Below are 19,232 nucleotides of genomic sequence, written 5' to 3'. Positions count from 1 at the left end.
GTTATAACAACGCGACTCTATAGCGCCCCCTAGCATAGAAAAATAAAAACCAAGCCCGGCACGTTTGAGCTAGAGCAACGTAAATTGGCAGGCACGTGTAGCACCCCGAGACGCACAAAAAAGTCTATTGGGACCATGTAGCTAAAATGTACAGGAAGTGAGCTATGAATTTTTTAATGTCCAATTTTGGCCTATTTTGGCACATTCACTGTGGTCATGCTTTTTCCCCCTATGCAAACATTTTTCATCCCATTGACTTCAACCTTGGTATTTATCATCTCAAGACCTAAGAGAACAGCTGGGCAAAAAGTCTTGCCTTTTCGAAATACTATATGACGGGGGCGGGGCATCAAATATTGCCTTTAAAATTTCATTTGTCCAGAAAGAGCAAATGCTGAATAACTCCCATGTACAAGCTCCAAAAAATCTCAAACTTCTCAGGCAACGTAATAGTCACGGCCTGAAAACATCTATATGATAAAATTCAGTTATACATATAGCGCCACCTAGTGGTTACAATAAATGTCATACTTTACGTTTTTAGCTACTGTGCTGAGCTCGTTGAAGGGATCCAGTTGAAAATTGGTCAGAAAAGCCTTAAGATGTTGATGATGCCCCACACCGAATATTGTAACTTTTCGCCAAAGGGCGTGGCCGCTACGGTGACGCAAAGTCTGAAGATTTTTCGTGACAATAAAAGCTGCATTAACTTGATCGAGATGATCCTATCTTCTCAAAATTTCACACATTTGATGAGAGTCCAGCTCTAAAGACATCTACTAACTTACATTTCATCTAACTGATAGCGCCACCTAGTGGCAATTTTTTTTCTTACGAATTTTCTTCTACGTTTTTCTCCAAACACGTTAACTGGACCTCCCTCATATTTGCTCAGATGAGGGTTTCGGCCTTCATGATGTCACAACACGAAGTTTGTGAGTTTTCGCGAATTGCTGTGGGCGTGGCTAAGCGCTGTTCGCCAAGAAAACAACGCCAGTTTTGAGGGTCTAAACTGGCACAGAAACTCCTGAAACTTGGCACATACATCTGGCCTGGTAAAATGAGCAATATTTTATTGTTGATTGTGCTATTTTTACAAAAATGACTCAATAGCGCCCCCTCGAAATTTTTAACGAAGCAGCCCCGGTTGTACGTTTAAGCAAGAACGACGAATATTTTCAGGTGTATGAGGGAGCCCAAGACCTACAAAAAAGTCTCTTGTACCCATGTGCTAAAATGAACAGGAAGTGAGCTACGAATTTTTGAATGTCCCATTTTTGACGATTTTTGCACATTCACAGGGGGCAGACTTTTGCCCACCTCTCCTACACGTTTCATCCGACTGAGTTAAGACTTGGCCTGGACCATGTCAAGACCTGAGCCAACGACAGGGGGAAAAATTTTGACTTTTCGAAATACTATATGATGAGGGCGGGGCATCAAAATTTGTGTTTCGCAATGAAAAAGGATATGCTTAATAACTCCCCGATACATGCTCCAAAAAATCCCAAACTTGACATGTATGTTTATCGTCAAGGCCTGAAGTTATCTCTATGACAACATTCAGTTATATATGCAGCGCCACCTAGCCCTTGAGGCATGAAAAAAAAATACCCCACATACGGTATTTTGTACAAAAAATGTAAACTCATTCTAAGTGTGATAACGAAGTCATTTATGAATATTCTTTTAGTTTCCACCACTCAAAATGTTCACTGGCATCAGACTTATCCAAACATATATATATTTTTATTTATTTTTGATAGCCTCTATGGACATTAAAAGCAATATCGTGAATGAAGGCTATGCTTAATAACTCCACGGTACATGCTCCAAAAAAAATCCCACACTTGACATGTATGCTTATAATCAAGGCCTGAAGGTATCTCTATGACAACATTCAGTTATAAATACAGCGCCACCTAGCCGTTGAGGCTTATATAAAAAAAATAAAAAAAATACCCCACATACGGTATTTTGTACAAAAAATGTAAACTAATTCTAAGTGTGATAACTAAGTCATTTATGAATATTCTTTTAGTTTCCACCACTCAAATTGTTCACTGGCTTCACACCGATCCAAACGTATGTACGTTTCCATTTTGTTTTATTCATTTTTGATTGCCCCTTTGGACAATAAAAGTAACATTGTGCAATGAGTACAACGAGCGATGATGTGTATATACACTTTTACAAAAAAATACCAATCAGGGCAACTCATTGCCTAAAAATAAAAAAGGACGCTGATTTTTGCAGGTCTTAACAATCACCAAAACCCGTTGAGCTTGACACACACACTGGCAAAAAAATATTCTACATGTAAACGTTTATTATGCCATTTTCAAAGAAATTTTGCTTCCAATATGCCAGTACCCCAACGTGCCAGTACCCCAACGTGCAAGTACCCCAACGTGCAAGGACCCCAACGTGGCCCGGGCTGCGAGGGCCCTTTATAGCTGCTCGCAGCTCTAGTTAGGGCCCGAGCAGCGACCGCTGCGAGGTCCCTATTGTTTTTGTAAAAATTCTTCTTCTTCTTCTTCTTCTTCTTCTTCTTCTTTATTCTCCGCAAACGATCGCGATTTTGGGTACCTAAACATTCACGAAAACTCACCGAACTTTGCACACTCCTCAGGCCCGGCGAAAAATTTGATATTATTAAGTCGTCATAACAATGCGACTCGATAGCGCCCCCTAGCGTAGAAAAATAAAAACCAAGCCCGGTACGTTTGAGCTAGAGCAACAAAAATTGGCAGGCACGTGTAGCACCCCGAGACGCACAAAAAAGTCTATTGGGACCATGTAGCTAAAATGTACAGGAAGTGAGCTATGAATTTTTTAATGTCCAATTTTGGCCTATTTTGGCACATTCACTGTGGTCATGCTTTTTCCCCCTTTGCAAACATTTTTCATCCAATTGACTTCAAACTTGGCATTTATCATCTCAAGACCTGAGAGAACAACTGGGCAAAACATCTTGCCTTTTTGAAATACTATATGACGGGGGCGGGGCATCAAATATTGCCTTTAAAATTTCATTTGTCCAGAAAGAGCAAATGCTTAATAACTCCCATGTTCAAGCTCCAAAAAATCTCAAACTTCTCAGGCAACGTAATAGTCACGGCCTGAAAACATCTATATGATAAAATAACAATAAATGTCATACTTTACGTTTTTAGCTACTGTGCTGAGCTTGTTGAAGGGATCCATTTGAAAATTGGTCAGAAAAGCCTTAAGATGTTGATCATGCCCCACACCGAATATTGTAACTTTTCGCCAAAGGGCGTGGCCGCTATGGTGACGCAAAGTCTGAAGATTTTTTGTGAAAATAAAAGCTGCATTAACTTGACCGAGATGATCCTATCTTCTCAAAATTTCACACATTTGATGAGAGTCCAGCCCTAAAGACATCTACTAACTTACATTTCATCTAACTGATAGCGCCACCTAGTGGCAATTTTTTTTCTTACGAATTTTCTTCTACGTTTTTCTCCAAACACGTTAACTGGACCTACCTCATATTTGCTCAGATGAGGGTTTCGGCCTTCATGATGTCACAACACGAAGTTTGTGAGTTTCGCGAATTGCTGTGGGCGTGGCTAAGCGCTGTTCGCCAAGAAAACAACGCCAGTTTTGAGGGTCTAAACATGCACAGAAACTCCTGAAACTTGGCACACACATCTGGCCTGGTAAAATGAGCAATATTTTATTGTTGATTGTGCTATTTTTACAAAAATGACTCAATAGCGCCCCCTCGAAATTTTTAACGAAGCAGCCCCGATTGTACGTTTAAGCAAGAACGACGAATATTTTTAGGTGAATGAGGGAGCCCAAGACCTACAAAAAAGTCTCTTGTACCCATATGCTAAAATGAACAGGAAGTGAGCTACGAATTTTTGAATGTCCCATTTTTGACGATTTTTGCACATTCACAGGGGGCAGACTTTTGCCCACTTCTCCTACACGTTTCATCTGACTGAGTTAAGACTTGATCTGGACCATGTCAAGACCTGAGCCAACGACAGGGGGAAAAATCTTGACTTTTCGAAATACTATATGATAAAGGCGGGGCATCAAAATTTGTGTTTCACACTGAAAAAGGATATGCTTAATAACTCCCCGGTACATGCTCTAAAAAATCCCAAACTTGACATGTATGTTTATCGTCAAGGCCTGAAGTTATCTCTATGACAACATTCAGTTATATATGCAGCGTCACCTAGCCCTTGAGGCATAAAAAAAAATACCCCACATACGGTATTTTGTACAAAAAATGTAAACTCATTCTAAGTGTGATAACTAAGTCATTTATGCATATTCTTTTAGTTTCCACCACTCAAAATGTTCACTGGCATCAGACTTATCCAAACATATATATATATTTTTTTATTTTTGATAGCCTCTGTGGACATTAAAAGCAATATCGTGAATGAAGGATATGCATAATAACTCCACGGTACATGCTCCAAAAAAAATGTATGCTTATAATCAAGGCCTGAAGGTATCTCTATGACAACATTCAGTTATAAATACAGCGCCACCTAGCCCTTGAGGCATAATATATATTTTAAAAAAAACACATACGGTATTTTTTTATTTAACTCATTTTAAGTGTGATAACTAAGTCATTTATGAATATTCTTTTAGTTTCCACCACTCAAATTGTTCACTGGCTTCACACCGATCCAAACGTATGTACCTTTCCATTTTGTTTTATTCATTTTTGATTGCCCCTTTGGACAATAAAAGTAACATTGTGAAATGAGTACAACGAGCGATGATGTATATATACACTTTTACAAAAAATACCAATCAGGGCAACTCATTGCCTAAAAATAAATAAGGACGCTGATTTTTGCAGGTCTTAACAATCACCAAAACCCGTTGAGCTTGACACACACTGGCAAAAAAAATATTCTACATGTAAACGTTTATTATGCCATTTTCAAAGAAATTTTGCTTCCAATATGCCAGTACCCCAACGTGCCAGTACCCTAACGTGCAAGTACCCCAACGTGCAAGGACCCCAACGTGGCCCGGGCTGCGAGGGCCCTTTATAGCTGCTCGCAGCTCTAGTTTTCTTTATTTTTTCAAATTTTATTTATTTATTTGGATGGAATAAATGTTCATCGTTATTTAACAGGGAAATGTTTTCTAATCAATTTAACAATTACTTTTCAATATATAAACCTAGACAAATAACAAAAATGTAAAATGTAAAACAAATGAGCCAGAGAGGAAAAGTAAAAAAAATAAATATATATATATATATATATATATATATATATATATATATATATAACATTTTACAATTACTTAAGTATATCAAATACAAATAAATTATTACAATAAAAGTGTAAAGCAAAGTTCTATGCAATGAATACAAGAACAAAGTTAAACAGTAAATATATAAATTAATAACTGGCGTTATCTTCATTATCTAAACCGCTACTGTGCTTTTCCCAGCCCTGTCTGTGTAACAAAGTGGGTTCATGCATAGTCCGTTTTCCAGTAGAAGAGTCATTTACAAAAATAGGCAGATCACTACGCTGCATTATTTCTATGCGAACATATGCAACTGTATGTTCACACAGTGCATCGCCACCTACTGGCAATTTTTTTTCTTACGATTTTTCTTCGAGGTTTTTCTCCAACTACGTTAACTGCACCTGCCTCATATTTGCTCAGATGAGGGTTTCGGCCTTCATGATGTCACAACACGAAGTTTGTGAGTTTTCGCGAATCGCTGTGGGGGTGGCTAAGCACATATTCTCCAAGAAAACAACTGCAATTTTGAGGGCCTAAACTGGCACAGAAACTCATGAAACATGGCACACACATCTGGCCTGGCAAAATGAGCAATATTTTATTGTGGATTGTGCTATTTTTACAAAAATGACTCAATAGCGCCCCCTAGAAATTTTTAATGAAGCAGCCCCGGTTGTACGTTTAAGCAAGATCTACGACAATTTTTAGGTGTATGAGGGAGCCCAAGACCTACAAAAAAAAGTCTCTTGGACCCATATGCTAAAATGAACAGGAAGGCAAGGTAAGGCAAGTTTATATGTATAGCACATTTCATACACAAGGCAACTCAATGTGCTTTACACAAGGAAAGACAACACATAAGCATCAAGAAACAGTAGTTAACATTCAGAGGACGAAAAATAAATGAAAATAGGTTAGAAAATTTACTAAAAAGAACATACAATAACAATCTTAAAACATTATTCAACAAACTTTAAAACATTTAACATAAGGAAGTTTAAAATAATAAAAAAACACTTAATTAAAGCTGTTTAAAAGTCCCTAATCAAAGGAATAAGAAAAAAGCAAAGTTTTTAACCTGGATTTAAAAGCATTTACACTCGGGGCTGACTTCACTTCTGTTGGTAGCCTATTCCATCTGTGTGCAGCATAATAGCTAAATGCAGTTTCACCATGTTTGCTTCGAACTCTGGTTTCCACTAGTTGGCCCAAGTCTGTAGATCTCAGAGCCCTGCTGGATTTGTACTCAATCAGCATTTCCTGGATATATTCAGGACCCAAACCATTTAGTGATTTATAGACGAGTAGCAGAACTTTAAAATCGATTCTACAGCTGACTGGGAGCCAGTGTAAATCCTTAAGTACTACAGTAATATGTTCTGATCTCTTTGTTTTGGTCAGAACTCGAGCCGCAGCGTTCTGAATGAGCTGCAATTGTCTCATGTTCTTTTGAGAGAGTCCAGTCAGAGGACCGTTACAGTAATTGAGTCTCCTGGAAATAAAAGCATGGATAAGCTTCTCTTGGTCTGCTTGAAGCATGCAGTCCTTCAGTCTGGATATGTTTTTCAGCTGGTAAAAGGCTGTTTTAGTGATGAATTTAATATGATTGCTGAAGGTCAGGTCTGAGTCTATTAGTACCCCAAGATTTCGAACTTGGTCTTTAGTTTCTAAAGACAGTGACTCAAGCTGTTTTTTAACTGCAATCCTCTTTTCTTTATTGCCGAAAACAACGAGCTCCGTTTTGTTTTCGTTTAACTGAAGGAAATTTTGGTTCATCCATTTGTTAATTTGCTCAAGAGAATGACACAATACGTTAATAGAACTGCTGTCATTTGGGGACATTGATAAATACAATTGTGTGTCATCTGCATAACTATGATAGTCAACATCGGCGTTCTGAAGCATTTGACCCAAAGGTAACATATACAGACTGAACAACAGGGGTACAAGGACTGACCCTTGAGGGACCCCACATGTCATGGCCTTTCGATCAGATTCAAAATTTCCAATGGTCACAAAGTAACTCCTTTCCTCCAAATAGGACCTGAACCATTTAAGGACTGTTCCATTTAACCCCACCCAAGTTTCCAGCCTGTCTAACAGTATATTATGATCAATCGTGTCAAATGCTGCACTGAGGTCCAACAAGACGAGCACTGATACCTTCCCTGCATCAGTGCTCAATCTTATATTGTTCAGTACTTTAATCAGAGCTGTTTCTGTACTGTGATGAGGTCGGAAACCTGACTGGAATTTATCCAAAAGTCCGTTTAAGCTCAAGAAATTGCTGAGTTGATTAAAAACCACTTTTTCAACTATTTTAGCTACGAAGGGAAGGTTTGAGATTGGTCTATAATTTGCTAGTAGGGAGACATCCATTGTTCTCTTTTTTTTAGAATGGGCTTGACGGCGGCAAACAGGTCCTAGGTGAGGGGCCAGACTAAGCACGGCTCAGAAGACCCCTTTTGATGAATGACACTAATGGAAGCACGTTTCCCTTGCCCGGACGCGGGTCACCGGGGCCCCCCTCTGGAGCCAGGCCTGGAGGCGGGGCTCGCTGGCGATCGCCTGGTGGCCAGGCCTGCACCCATGGGGCCCGGCCGGGCACAGCCCGAAGAGGATACGTGGGTCCCCCTTCCCACGGGCTCACCACCAGTGGGAGGAGCCAAAGGGGTCGGGTGCAGTGCAGGCTGGGTGGCAGCCAAAGGCGGAGACCTTGGCGGACCGACTCCCGGCTACAGAAGCTGGCTCTCGGGACATGGAATGTCACCTCTCTGGCAGGGAAGGAGCCCGAGCTGGTGTGTGAGGCCGAGAAGTTCCGACTAGACATAGTCGGACTCGCCTCCACACACAGCTTGGGCTCTGGTACCAGTCCTCTTGAGAGGGGTTGGACTCTCTTCCACTCTGGAGTTGCCCACGGTGAGAGGCGCAGAGCAGGTGTGGGCATACTTATTGCCCCCCGACTCGGCGCCTGTACGTTGGGGTTTACCCCGGTGGACGAAGGGTAGCCTCCCTCCGCCTTCGGGTGGGGGGACGGGTCCTGACTGTTGTTTGTGCATATGCACCAAACAGCAGTTCAGAGTACCCACCCTTTTTGGAGTCCTTGGAGGGTGTGCTGGAGAGCACTCCCCCTGGGGACTCCCTCGTCCTGCTGGGGGACTTCAATGCTCACGTGGGGAATGACAGTGAGGCCTGGAGGGGCGTGATTGGGAGGAACGGCCCCCCTCCCGATCGGAACCCGAGCGGTGTTCTGTTATTGGACTTCTGTGCTCGTCACGGTTTGTCCATAACGAACACCATGTTCAAACATAAGGGTGTCCATATGTGCACTTGGCACCAGGACACCCTAGGCCGCAGTTCGATGATCGACTTTGTAGTCGTGTCATCGGATTTGCGGCCGCATGTTTTGGACATTCGGGTGAAGAGAGGGGCGGAGCTGTCAACTGATCACCACCTGGTGGTGTGTTGGCTCCGATGGTGGGGGAAGACGCCGGTCCGACCTGGCAGACCCAAACGTGTTGTGAGGGTTTGCTGTGAACGTCTGGCGGAATCCCCTGTCAGAAAGAGTTTCAATGCCCACCTCCGGCAGAGCTTCTCCCTTGTCTCGGGGAATGTGGGGGACATTGAGTCCGAATGGGCCATGTTTCGCGCCTCCATTGTTGAGGCGGCCGATCGGAGCTGTGGCCGTAAGGTGGTCGATGCCTGTCGCGGTGGCAATCCTCGAACCTGCTGGTGAACAACAGCGGTAAGGGATGCCGTCAAGCTGAAGAAGGAGTCCTATCGGGCCTTTTTGGCCTGTGGGACTCCGGAGGCAGCTGACGGGTACCGGATGGCCAAGCGGAACGCGGCTTCGGTGGTTGCTGAGGCAAAAACTCGGACATGGGAGCAGTTTGGTGAGGCCATGGAAAGCGACTTCCGGACGGCTTCGAAGAAATTCTGGTCCACCATCCGGCGTCTCAGGAGGGGAAAGCAGTGCACCATTCACACTGTGTACAGTGGGGATGGGGTGCTGCTGACCTCGACTCAGGACGTCGTGAAGCGGTGGGGGGAATACTTCGAAGACCTCCTCAATTCCACCGACACGTCTTCCTTTGAGGAAGCAGAGTCTGGGGACTCTGAGGTGGGCTCTCCTATATCTGGGGTCGAAGTCACTGAGGTGGTTGGAAAGCTCCTCGGTGGCAGGGCCCCGGGGGTGGATGAGATCCGCCCGGAGCTCCTAAAGACTCTGGATGTTGTGGGGCTGTCGTGGTTGACACGCCTCTACAACATCGCGTGGACATCGGGGACAGTGCCGCTGGATTGGCAGACCGGGGTGGTGGTCCCCCTTTTTAAGAAGGGGGACCGGAGGGTGTGCTCCAACTACAGAGGGATCACACTCCTCAGCCTCCCTGGTAAGGTCTATTCAGGGGTGCTGGAGAGGAGGGTCCTTTGGGAGGTCGAATCTCGGATTCAGGAGGAGCAGTGTGGTTTTCGTCCTGGCCGTGGAACAGTGGACCAGCTCTACACCTTCAGCAGGATCCTCGAGGGTGCGTGGGAGTTCGCTCAACCAGTCCACATGTGTTTTGTGGATTTGGAGAAGGCGTTCGACCGTGTCCCTCGAGGAGTCCTGTGGGGGGTGCTTCGGGAGTACGGGGTACCGGGCCCCCTGATACGGGCGGTTCGGTCCCTGTATGACCGTTGCCAGAGTTTTGTCCGCATTGCCGGCAGTAAGTCGGATTCGTTTCCGGTGAGGGTTGGACTCCGCCAAGGTTGCCCTTTGTCACCGATTCTGTTCATAACTTTTATGGACAGAATTTCTAGGCGCAGCCGAGGCGTTGAGGGGTTCCGGTTTGGTGGCCTCAGCATTGCATCTCTGCTCTTTGCAGATGATGTGGTGCTGTTGGCTTCATCAAGCCGGGGCCTCCAACTCTCACTGGAGCGGTTCGCAGCCGAGTGTGAAGCGGTTGGGATGGGGATCAGCACCTCCAAATCCGAGACCATGGTCCTCAGTCGGAAAAGGGTGGAGTGTCGTCTTCAGGTCGGGGATGAGATCCTGCCCCAAGTGGAGGAGTTCAAGTATCTTGAGGTCTTGTTCACGAGTGAGGGTAGGATGGAGCGGGAGATCGACAGGCGGATCGGAGCAGCGTCTGCAGTGATGCTGACGCTGTACCGTTCCGTCATGGTAAAGAAAGAGCTGAGCCAAAAGGCAAAGCTCTCGATTTACCGGTCGATCTACGTTCCGACCCTCACCTATGGTCACGAGCTGTGGGTCGTGACCGAAAGAATGAGATCCCGGATACAAGCGGCCGAAATGAGTTTCCTCCGCAGGGCTCTCCCTTAGAGATAGGGTGAGAAGCTCGGTCATCCGGGAGGGGCTCAGAGTCGAGCCGCTGCTCCTCCGTGTTGAGAGGAGCCAGTTGAGGTGGCTCGGGCATCTGGTTCGGATGCCTCCTGGTCGCCTCCCTGGGGAGGTGTTCCGGGCATGTCCCACCGGTGGGAGGCCTCGGGGACGACCCAGGACAAGCTGGAGAGACTATGTCTCTCGGCTGGCCTGGGAACGCCTTGTGATCCCACCGGAGGAGCTGGTTGAAGTGGCTGGGGAGAGGAAAGTCTGGGTTTCCCTCCTGAAGCTGCTGCCCCCGCAACCCGACCCCGGATAAGCGGAAGAAGATGGATGGATGGATGGATGGATGGCTTGACGGCGGCTACTTTCAGAGATTTAGGAAACTCACCTGATTGAAGTGAGCAATTAATTATTTGTTGTAAATCGATCTGAACAGATTTCACAATGGTTTTGAAAAAGCCAGATGGTATTGAGTCAAGACAGCTCGTGGAAGGTTTCAATTGCTGAACCAAGTCTACTACAGTATTTTGATCCACTGAGTCAAATTCTGTCATGGTAATTAAATTATTTCTAGGTGATTTTAAGTGCTGCATCATTTTGTTATTTTGCTGGTTTGTAACAATGTTTGACCTGATGGCTTGTACTTTTTCACTAAAGTAGCAGGCAAATTCATACAAGGAAGTGAGCGACGAATTTTTCAATGTCCCATTTTTGTCGATATTTGCACATTTACAGGGGGCATAATTTTGCCCACTTCTCCTACACGTTTCATCCAATTTGCTTCAAACTTGGCCTGGACCATGTCAAGACCTGAGCCAACGACAGGGGAAAAAATCTTCAAATTTTGTGTTTCATATTTCCTTCGCAATGAAAAAGGATATGCTTATAACTAGTGTTGTTCCGATACCGTTTTTTGGCTCCCGATACCGATACCCAGCTTTGCAGTATTGTCCGATACCGATACCATACCGATACTTAAGGTTTTGGTTTTTTTCCTCAACATGAAAAAGCTGTCCTGCCATTGGTTCAGAGCATTCAGGGCCAATAGGATATCTTAGATCGGCATGCAGTGAACATGTCACATACCAGTGAATGTCGTGCACCAGCAAGACACAAGATGCTGCATCCAAAATCCTATATTAGCGTTGGAATTAATGGTATCGGCATGTTACTTGTGAGTAGTCACCGATACCGATACCACTGTTTTAATGCAGTATCGGCACCTCTGCCGATACCAGTATCGGAATAACACTACTTATAACTCCCCGGTGCATGCTCCAAAAATATTCCAAACTTCACATGTATGTTTATAGTCAAGGCCCGAAGCTATCTCTATGACAACATTCAGTTATAATCACAGCGCCACCAAGCCCTTGAGTCATTAAAAAAAAAAACTCCCCTCATATGGTATTTTGTACAAAATTTGTAAACTCTGTGTGATAGCTAAGTGTGATAACTAAGTCATTTTTGAATACAGTGGAACCTCTACTTACGAACGTCCCTTCATACGAAATTTTGGAATTACGAAACTCCTCAACGGGAAAATATTGCCTCTTGTTACGAAAGAAATTTCTAAATACGAAAGGTAAAAATACACTACCGAACGCAACATACTTTCGGCTATGGCTATTTCCTACCATAGGTACCTATGAGCGTAAATACTAGATCGGTGTTTGTGCATCGTTCTGGCATCCCATTGGCTAAGAGGAACCTCTACCATAAGTATCTATGAGCGTATACTATATCGGTGTTTGTGCATGTTTCTGGCATCCCATTGGCTAAGAGGAACCTCTACCATAGGTATGAGCGTATACTAGATCGGTGTCTATACAGCGTCCTCATCATTCATCCCGCAGACCATGAGGTGTTCGATAGTTTTTTGTAACGAATTTGTGCAAAAATTAAAACAATTGGTGATTGATGAAGGCACAGTAAGTTTTTAATTGCGACGAGACGGGCCTTTTTTTTTGGGGGGGAAAAAGATGCCTCGCCATACCGGAAGTTTCCATGAAGTTTCAGAATTTGTTTAAAAGAATGGCCCAGAAAAAGTGTTCACCAGTCGGGCGTTTGCTCACTAAGATGATGTTTGCATTGGACATTAACGAAGGATTGTTAAAAAAAAAAAAAAAAAAAACATCCATGGATCAGTTCTTTACAAAACACCAGGCAAAAAAAAAACAAAAACAAAAAAAAACACTACTGAGAGGAGAACATGAACCAGAGGGCAAAAAAACGATGAGGACAGCAGTTAAAAAGGTAAATGACCATCATTTTTATTCTTTACTCTATTCTTTGTTATTTACATTATGCACAACTGTCATTTATTGTGCAATAATCTAATTGTAACATTTTTTTGTTACATGTTTTGATGCATTTTTATGCTTTATAAAACATTTATGTCTGAAATTTGGGAGGCGTGGAACGGATTAGGGCATTTACATGGAAAATGCGTCTCTACTTACAAATTTTACTACTTAAGAACTTTCTTCCAGAACCAATTAATTTCGTAAGTAGAGGTACCACTGTATTCTTTTACTTTCCACCACTCAAAATGTTCACTAGCATCAGACCTATCCAAAAATACCTACTTTTTATTTTGTTTTATGTATTTTTGATATCCTCTATGGACAATAAAAGCAACATTGTGCAATGAGTACAACGAACAATGATGTGAATATATACTTTTACAAAAAATACCAATCAGGGCAACTCATTGCCTAAAAATAAAAAAGGACGCTGATTTTTGCAGGTCTAAACATTCACCAAAACCCATTGAGCTTTACATACTCATCACATCTGGCAAAAAATTTTAAAAAAAAATCGACATGTAATGGTTTATTATTCAATTTTCAAAGAAATTCTGCTTCCAATGTGCGAGTACCCCAACGCCGCAGTAACCCAGCCTGGGCTGCGAGGGCCCTTTATAGCTGCTCGCAGCTCTAGTTATTATTATTATTATTATTATTATTATTATTATTTATTGTTATTACTACTAATATTATTAGATATGTTTATTTGAACAAAGTTAAGGAGCATTTTCGTTTGGTAGGCAGATGGGACATGCAAGCACTTCGTTGTTTCAATCGCCTTCTTCAGCGACTCGCCCCCGTTCAAAATACTATTTTGTAGGGGTGTAACATATATATATACATTTGAACTGGAAATCCGATTTTGAGTTTAACGATGCGAGTGCGCCGGCACACGGACTACTGTATCGGTCTAAAAATAGCTTGTGCCGCTTGATGGCCCGATCAAGACGTCATAAATCGTTTTTCTGTCTTATCAAACAACAAAACAGTCCAGTTGCTATCGATTCAGTGCCTTAAGGACGAAATGTCCTCCTGGATGAAGAGAATATTATTCACAAGCCAGCTGTTGAAACTGCATTTCCTCGATTCTAAGTCACGCGAGACTTCGCTCGGGAAACGGTGTTTATGTGTGGGTGGGAAAAAAAAGTCACGCGAGACTTGTCGCAGTTATGTGACGTAAGGTAGCACTTTTGCTTTCGGTTTTGGGAGGAAAGTGTTGAAGACGCGGATAAGAGTCACAAAGTGCTCCAGCAAGTTTAATGTCCAAAGTATGGAAGCGACGTTAATTTTATATGAACAAGGTCATGTACAGAGACTCTCAACTGCGAGTACGGCAGATGTACAGACAAGCTGGCATGGAACAGCGGTGTTCAAACCAACGGACAGACAAACAGGACTTCTTCCAATTAAAACGGCCACAACTCGACCAGATTGAAGGTAATAATAACGACCTTAATAACCCGATTTATTGTTAAACACTTATGCCATACTGCGTTGTGGAGAATGAGGGCTTTCAGGAGTTGGGACATGATAAAAACATTAGCGTCCCCAAAAGCTGTTGGCGAGCGCCGCTCATCCGCTAACTTCCATAAAACATGGATGTCCGTGTCCTCATCAAATCAGCAAGCGCAGTAATACTCCAATAGTATATATATCTGTGCTGACAACTGAAGGGTCATTCAATTCCCTCGCTGTAAACATGCTAACCGATGCAAGCATGTGTCCATTACAACAATAACTCTTGAGTGAAGAGGATGAAATTAAAATGCTACCATGCTGTCCTGGCTCAAAGCTTAAAAAAGAAAGCACGGTAAGAGGTGGATTCGCATGCTGATACAGCACGGAGGTAAAAAATAATGGGCTCATGCTGAAGTCAGTAGTATTTTCTTGTTTGTCCTAATAGGTATAAAATAAGTGTGGGAGAAGCGCTAAATGCAGATTTGGTGCTTGTGTGGATTAATTAATTAACTAACTAATTAACTAACTAACTAACTAACTAATTAACTATCTATCTATCTATCTATCTATCTATCTATCTATCTAATTTAATGGTAATTGTTTTAAGTTAATTAGTTTACATGTAGTAAGGTGGCACTTTGAAAAAGATATTAATTAATAGTTACAACTTACGAGTGGAGTATTTTATTAGGTAGATGCATGTGAAATGTGGAAGTTACATGATTTTGATCATTTTAAATTAAACAAGATATTCAAACCTTTAATGGGGTAACAAAATAATTGTAAATTAATTTGACAATTAATTAATTGTTGAGTTTTCAAATAATCCTTGCACCGCTACACCGAATCGAATAGTAATCCTACTGAAACGAACAGCGAATCGTAATCCTACTGAATCGAACCGAATCGAACCGAACCGAATCGTTTCATTTTTAAATCGAATCGTCCTTGTATCGTATCGCACCCCATGTATCGAGATGCGTATCGAATCGTCTTGATTGGAGAGATTTACACCCTTACTATGTTGTGCACACATTTTCCTCTTACATGCTTGTAATTGGGGCACAAGTCTAACGGCATCCCGTGACTTGTGCCTACAACACGCAGGATACTGGGGTCATCGATTATATTGTATATTGTTATTGATCATGTGCCTATCACGTAGACTGAATATGTGGCTCATGTTATTACTGTTGGCCACAGACTCAAGCTGTCAGGCTTCTGCCTCCCAGAGCCTCTCCTTATCCTAGCCGTGGGGTCGCCTCGGAGACGAGGAGCAATAATTGCCTGCTGTTATTTCGCCATTGTCTTGCCATCACTCTTCACAGAGCAAAGGAGTGTCTGGACATTCCATGTTGCAACACGGGTTATATGGCGAAGATCAATTCGTGCTCGTTGGTCGGGGGCAGGTCCGTTACCGTGTTGGTCAGTCCGGCTCTCTCTGGTCAGTTTCATAACAAAGGGGTTTCTCCTGGGTGGGTTGTTACCCCTCCGCAGGATAGTCTGTTGGTGGGGCTGCCACCTCACAGAATACCGACATGGTCTGTCTGGAACCTACCGTGGAGACCGGCCCACCTTGGGTGACCCTACCAGGAGCAAGCTCCCGACAGTATCGCTCTCCAGGGTCATTGGAACGCACAAGCCCCCTCGCCACATCAAGGCCAGACCTGTTAGAGGGGGGTCAGCTCTAGTTGCGTGAACTATTATAAGTGCTATGAAAACGCAACCTCTCATTTTTCTCACGAGTGGCGAGACACATGGTTTCCTTGTTTAAATGTTAAACGATTGTATGTGTTTCCTGTGCTGAGTAATCCAAATACATGAAAGCAAGCAGCATAGCACAGAGATATGTGTATTAGAAACATCTGTTAGTGTAATCATGGGGCTTCCTTCATGAGGTGCCAAGGCAAACAGGCCAATAAGGATCCCACTTCACAATGTATCGATCACTGGCCACAGGCAGCATAAACACAGACACGGAGTGGGATAACCAGTCAACTTCCTGTCTGCAGGCTCACAGTAGTAGCAGTACACTTGACTCAAAAAGTTAAATATAGAACATCCATGGAGTGTCTATAAAGAGCCAACAGAATCCTAAAACACTTCCAGATGTTTGTCAAAATAGAATAAACCCTACATTTTTTACGTCATGAAAATTAAGTCGTGAATAAATAAAAAAAATAACATGAACAGTATGCGTTGTATGTTTATGAACCTTTGAAACCAATCCTGGTTCTGATTTTGTCATATTCAGCTTCCATCCAGCCTGATGTAATTTGAAGTCTGTTACTCCACGCGCACACGCACCTCCCCACACACACCCACACACACACACACACACGCACGCACCCACACACCCCGCACTGCTATGCACAGGATACAGCCTCCATTGACAAAGCCAATGAGCTGTGTATCTCCTGGGATATAGAAAAACACAGACATGACACCCTCTCACAAACAAAAAAATGTTCTAAATTATTAATCAGATCAGTCTGGTCTGTTCCTTGCCACTTGCCTAATTGCAATGTTGTAGATGTATATGCATATTAGTGGTTGGGGGGAAAAAATCAAAATTGCAATATATTGTTGCGCTCTGTGTTGCAATAAATGCCTATTAACTTTAACGCGGAGCATGCCGCTTATAAAAAAAAAAAAAAAAAGAAAAGAAAAACATTCAACTCAAAATGTCAAATATAGTTGTTTAGATTTTAGAAACACAATTTTAAGCCATTACAGTTTTGTTTACGATTAAATAAACACTAAAAAAGAATTACAAAATGATCAACACCTTATACTGAAGAAGAAAAACACAAAGTCAGCTAAACACTTTTTGTAGAAACACTGAACACACTTTTATACATTAAACACAGAAGTATGTCATAATGCAATTTAAAAGCACTGACTGACAAATCACCACGCATGAGCCAGTGGAATACAGTTTTTCTCGATTTGTTAACACACAATTTCTGAGACTTCAGACAAAGACAACATTTAACTCATGTACCAAATCCCTTTGCCAGTTCCACTAAACCATAAACACAATTCCTGCTTTAGACTCAGTTCGACGTTCTAAAACACACTTCTTCTTCTTTTTTTCAAAACACTACACACAATTCTCTAATTTAAGCATAACTTCATGAAGAATAACACTTGTTTTCACAAAGAACACACTGCCAGTCAAAATTCTGAATCCCTTGCTATACTCACCGAGTCATCACATGGTTTAACACCTGTACCACAGTTTTACAATTAGCCATCACAGCTTCAGCATAAAAGAGCAACAGGTGAGTGATCTGGGTTGAAGAAATGAAGACCTACATTGGAAACAGAGGCAGAGACAGAGGCATGGGACTGTAAGAGGAGGACGAGGAGTACAAGGACGAGAACGAGGCAGGCCACAAACAAGGACTAGGATCTTCATAACTGGTGCAGAACTGGTTCACTTCCTACACACACTTTTCAGTAGTTTATCTTCCTCCATATTCTCCATTCCTCAATCCTATCGAATAATTTTTTTTCTGACTGGAGATGGAAGGTATATGACCGAAATTCACAAACGCATGTGCCCCTCCTACAAGCCATGGAAGATGCATGTGGAGCTATACCAGGTGATGCTTTTCATGGCTGGACTTGCCATGCAAGGCAATATTTTCCCCGCTGCTTGGTCAGGGAAAACATTGCCTGTGACGTGGATGAGGTGCTGCGGCCAGACCGAAGCAGAAGACAGTAGTGATGTGTCGGTCGCCAACGAGCCGGTACTCTTTGAAGTGAACGATGAGAGCCGGCACCCTCCCTCCGTCATTTTCCCTCGCTCTCTCTCTACCTATGTTGCTCTCTCTTTTTCATGTGTCTGAATCGAAGTTTGGCAGTGTCTCAGCTGCCATGCTCAGAGACGGTACTGCACGCGGAGCACATTGCTCCGCCTCGTCTGTGCAGCCGCAGACAGAGAGAGACAGGAGGAGGAGAAAACAGGAGAGGAAAGGACGACACAAACGCGGTTTGTACAAGATGAGCCGAAAACGCAGTAACATTTGGAGACATTTTAATTGGTTAAAGTCAGATGAGAGGAGTTGATATGTTTATTTATTTATTTATTTATTTATTTTTAAATGCAAATTTAAAATAAAGCAAGGTCTTTTTATCCTGGACCGTGTGAGTAGCTCATGTTTGTTACATATTACATATTTTTGTAGCCACATATTGGTGTTCTTAGTATGAAAACAATATAGAAAATATTCAACACTAAAAGTGACACCAAACAAAAAAGTCCATTATTACAGTCTCATACCGCCTGTCAAGCGTGTGGAACCTTTTTTTTATTATTTTTTTTAACCCCTCTTTAGTTACGGTGTTGAATGGCAGCATGTTGGCTATTTTGCCAGGTGAAAAGTTATTGCATCCGTGATTTGTCGGTGCTGTTTGGAAATCTTATCATAAGGCGTTATATACTGGCAATAGCAAATGCGTCTCTAATTGTTTTTTCAGTAGATTAAGTTTCACCTCGTGTCCCACTTCTAGTTTGAAGTGGTCAAACACTTGTGATGGCGATTCAAATGGTCGAACAGATTTGTTGTGTTACCTCGTGTTGCGGCAACAACGGCGACTGTCGGCAAGAGGATTTTTTTTTTGTTCTGTATCTTCTTCTTTTTATTGCCAAAATACTTCCATCTCACGGATTTTGACTTTCTTTTGGCGACTAAATCCATTGCCGCTTTTTCTGGCCTCTCCTTATGTGCATGTCGCCTGTTAGTGTTTTCAAAGCAGGAGCAGCCTGTGAGAGTGAAGAGTGGACGAGGGAGAGGGGCGCCGGTGACTGATTACCAGAAGGGGGGCGCGAGAGGTAGCTTGCTACTTTTATGAAGCAAAGCAAACGTTTG

At 42.8% G+C, this 19,232-nt stretch overlaps 1 protein-coding gene across 3 annotated transcripts in view; it reads right to left on the bottom strand.

The window, feature by feature from the left end:
* Nucleotides 1-19,232, bottom strand: part of bcas3 (BCAS3 microtubule associated cell migration factor) — a 1,025,650-nt gene that overhangs the window by 103,536 nt on the left and 902,882 nt on the right. Inside the window, exon 23 of one of the 3 annotated variants that reach the window (XM_077541214.1) lies at nt 17,605-17,669. The exons of the other annotated variants lie outside the window; for them this stretch is intronic. Within the exon in view, the coding sequence (XP_077397340.1) occupies nt 17,620-17,669 (50 nt within the window). The 3' untranslated portion in view covers nt 17,605-17,619. Of the gene's footprint in view, nt 1-17,604; nt 17,670-19,232 lie in introns of those variants that run through there. 3 annotated transcript variants of the gene reach the window in all.

This window comes from Festucalex cinctus, chromosome 13 (assembly GCF_051991245.1).
Source record: "Festucalex cinctus isolate MCC-2025b chromosome 13, RoL_Fcin_1.0, whole genome shotgun sequence".
NCBI classification, from domain to species: Eukaryota; Metazoa; Chordata; class Actinopteri; order Syngnathiformes; family Syngnathidae; genus Festucalex; species Festucalex cinctus.
This window is presented reverse-complemented; position numbering and strand designations above follow the sequence as displayed.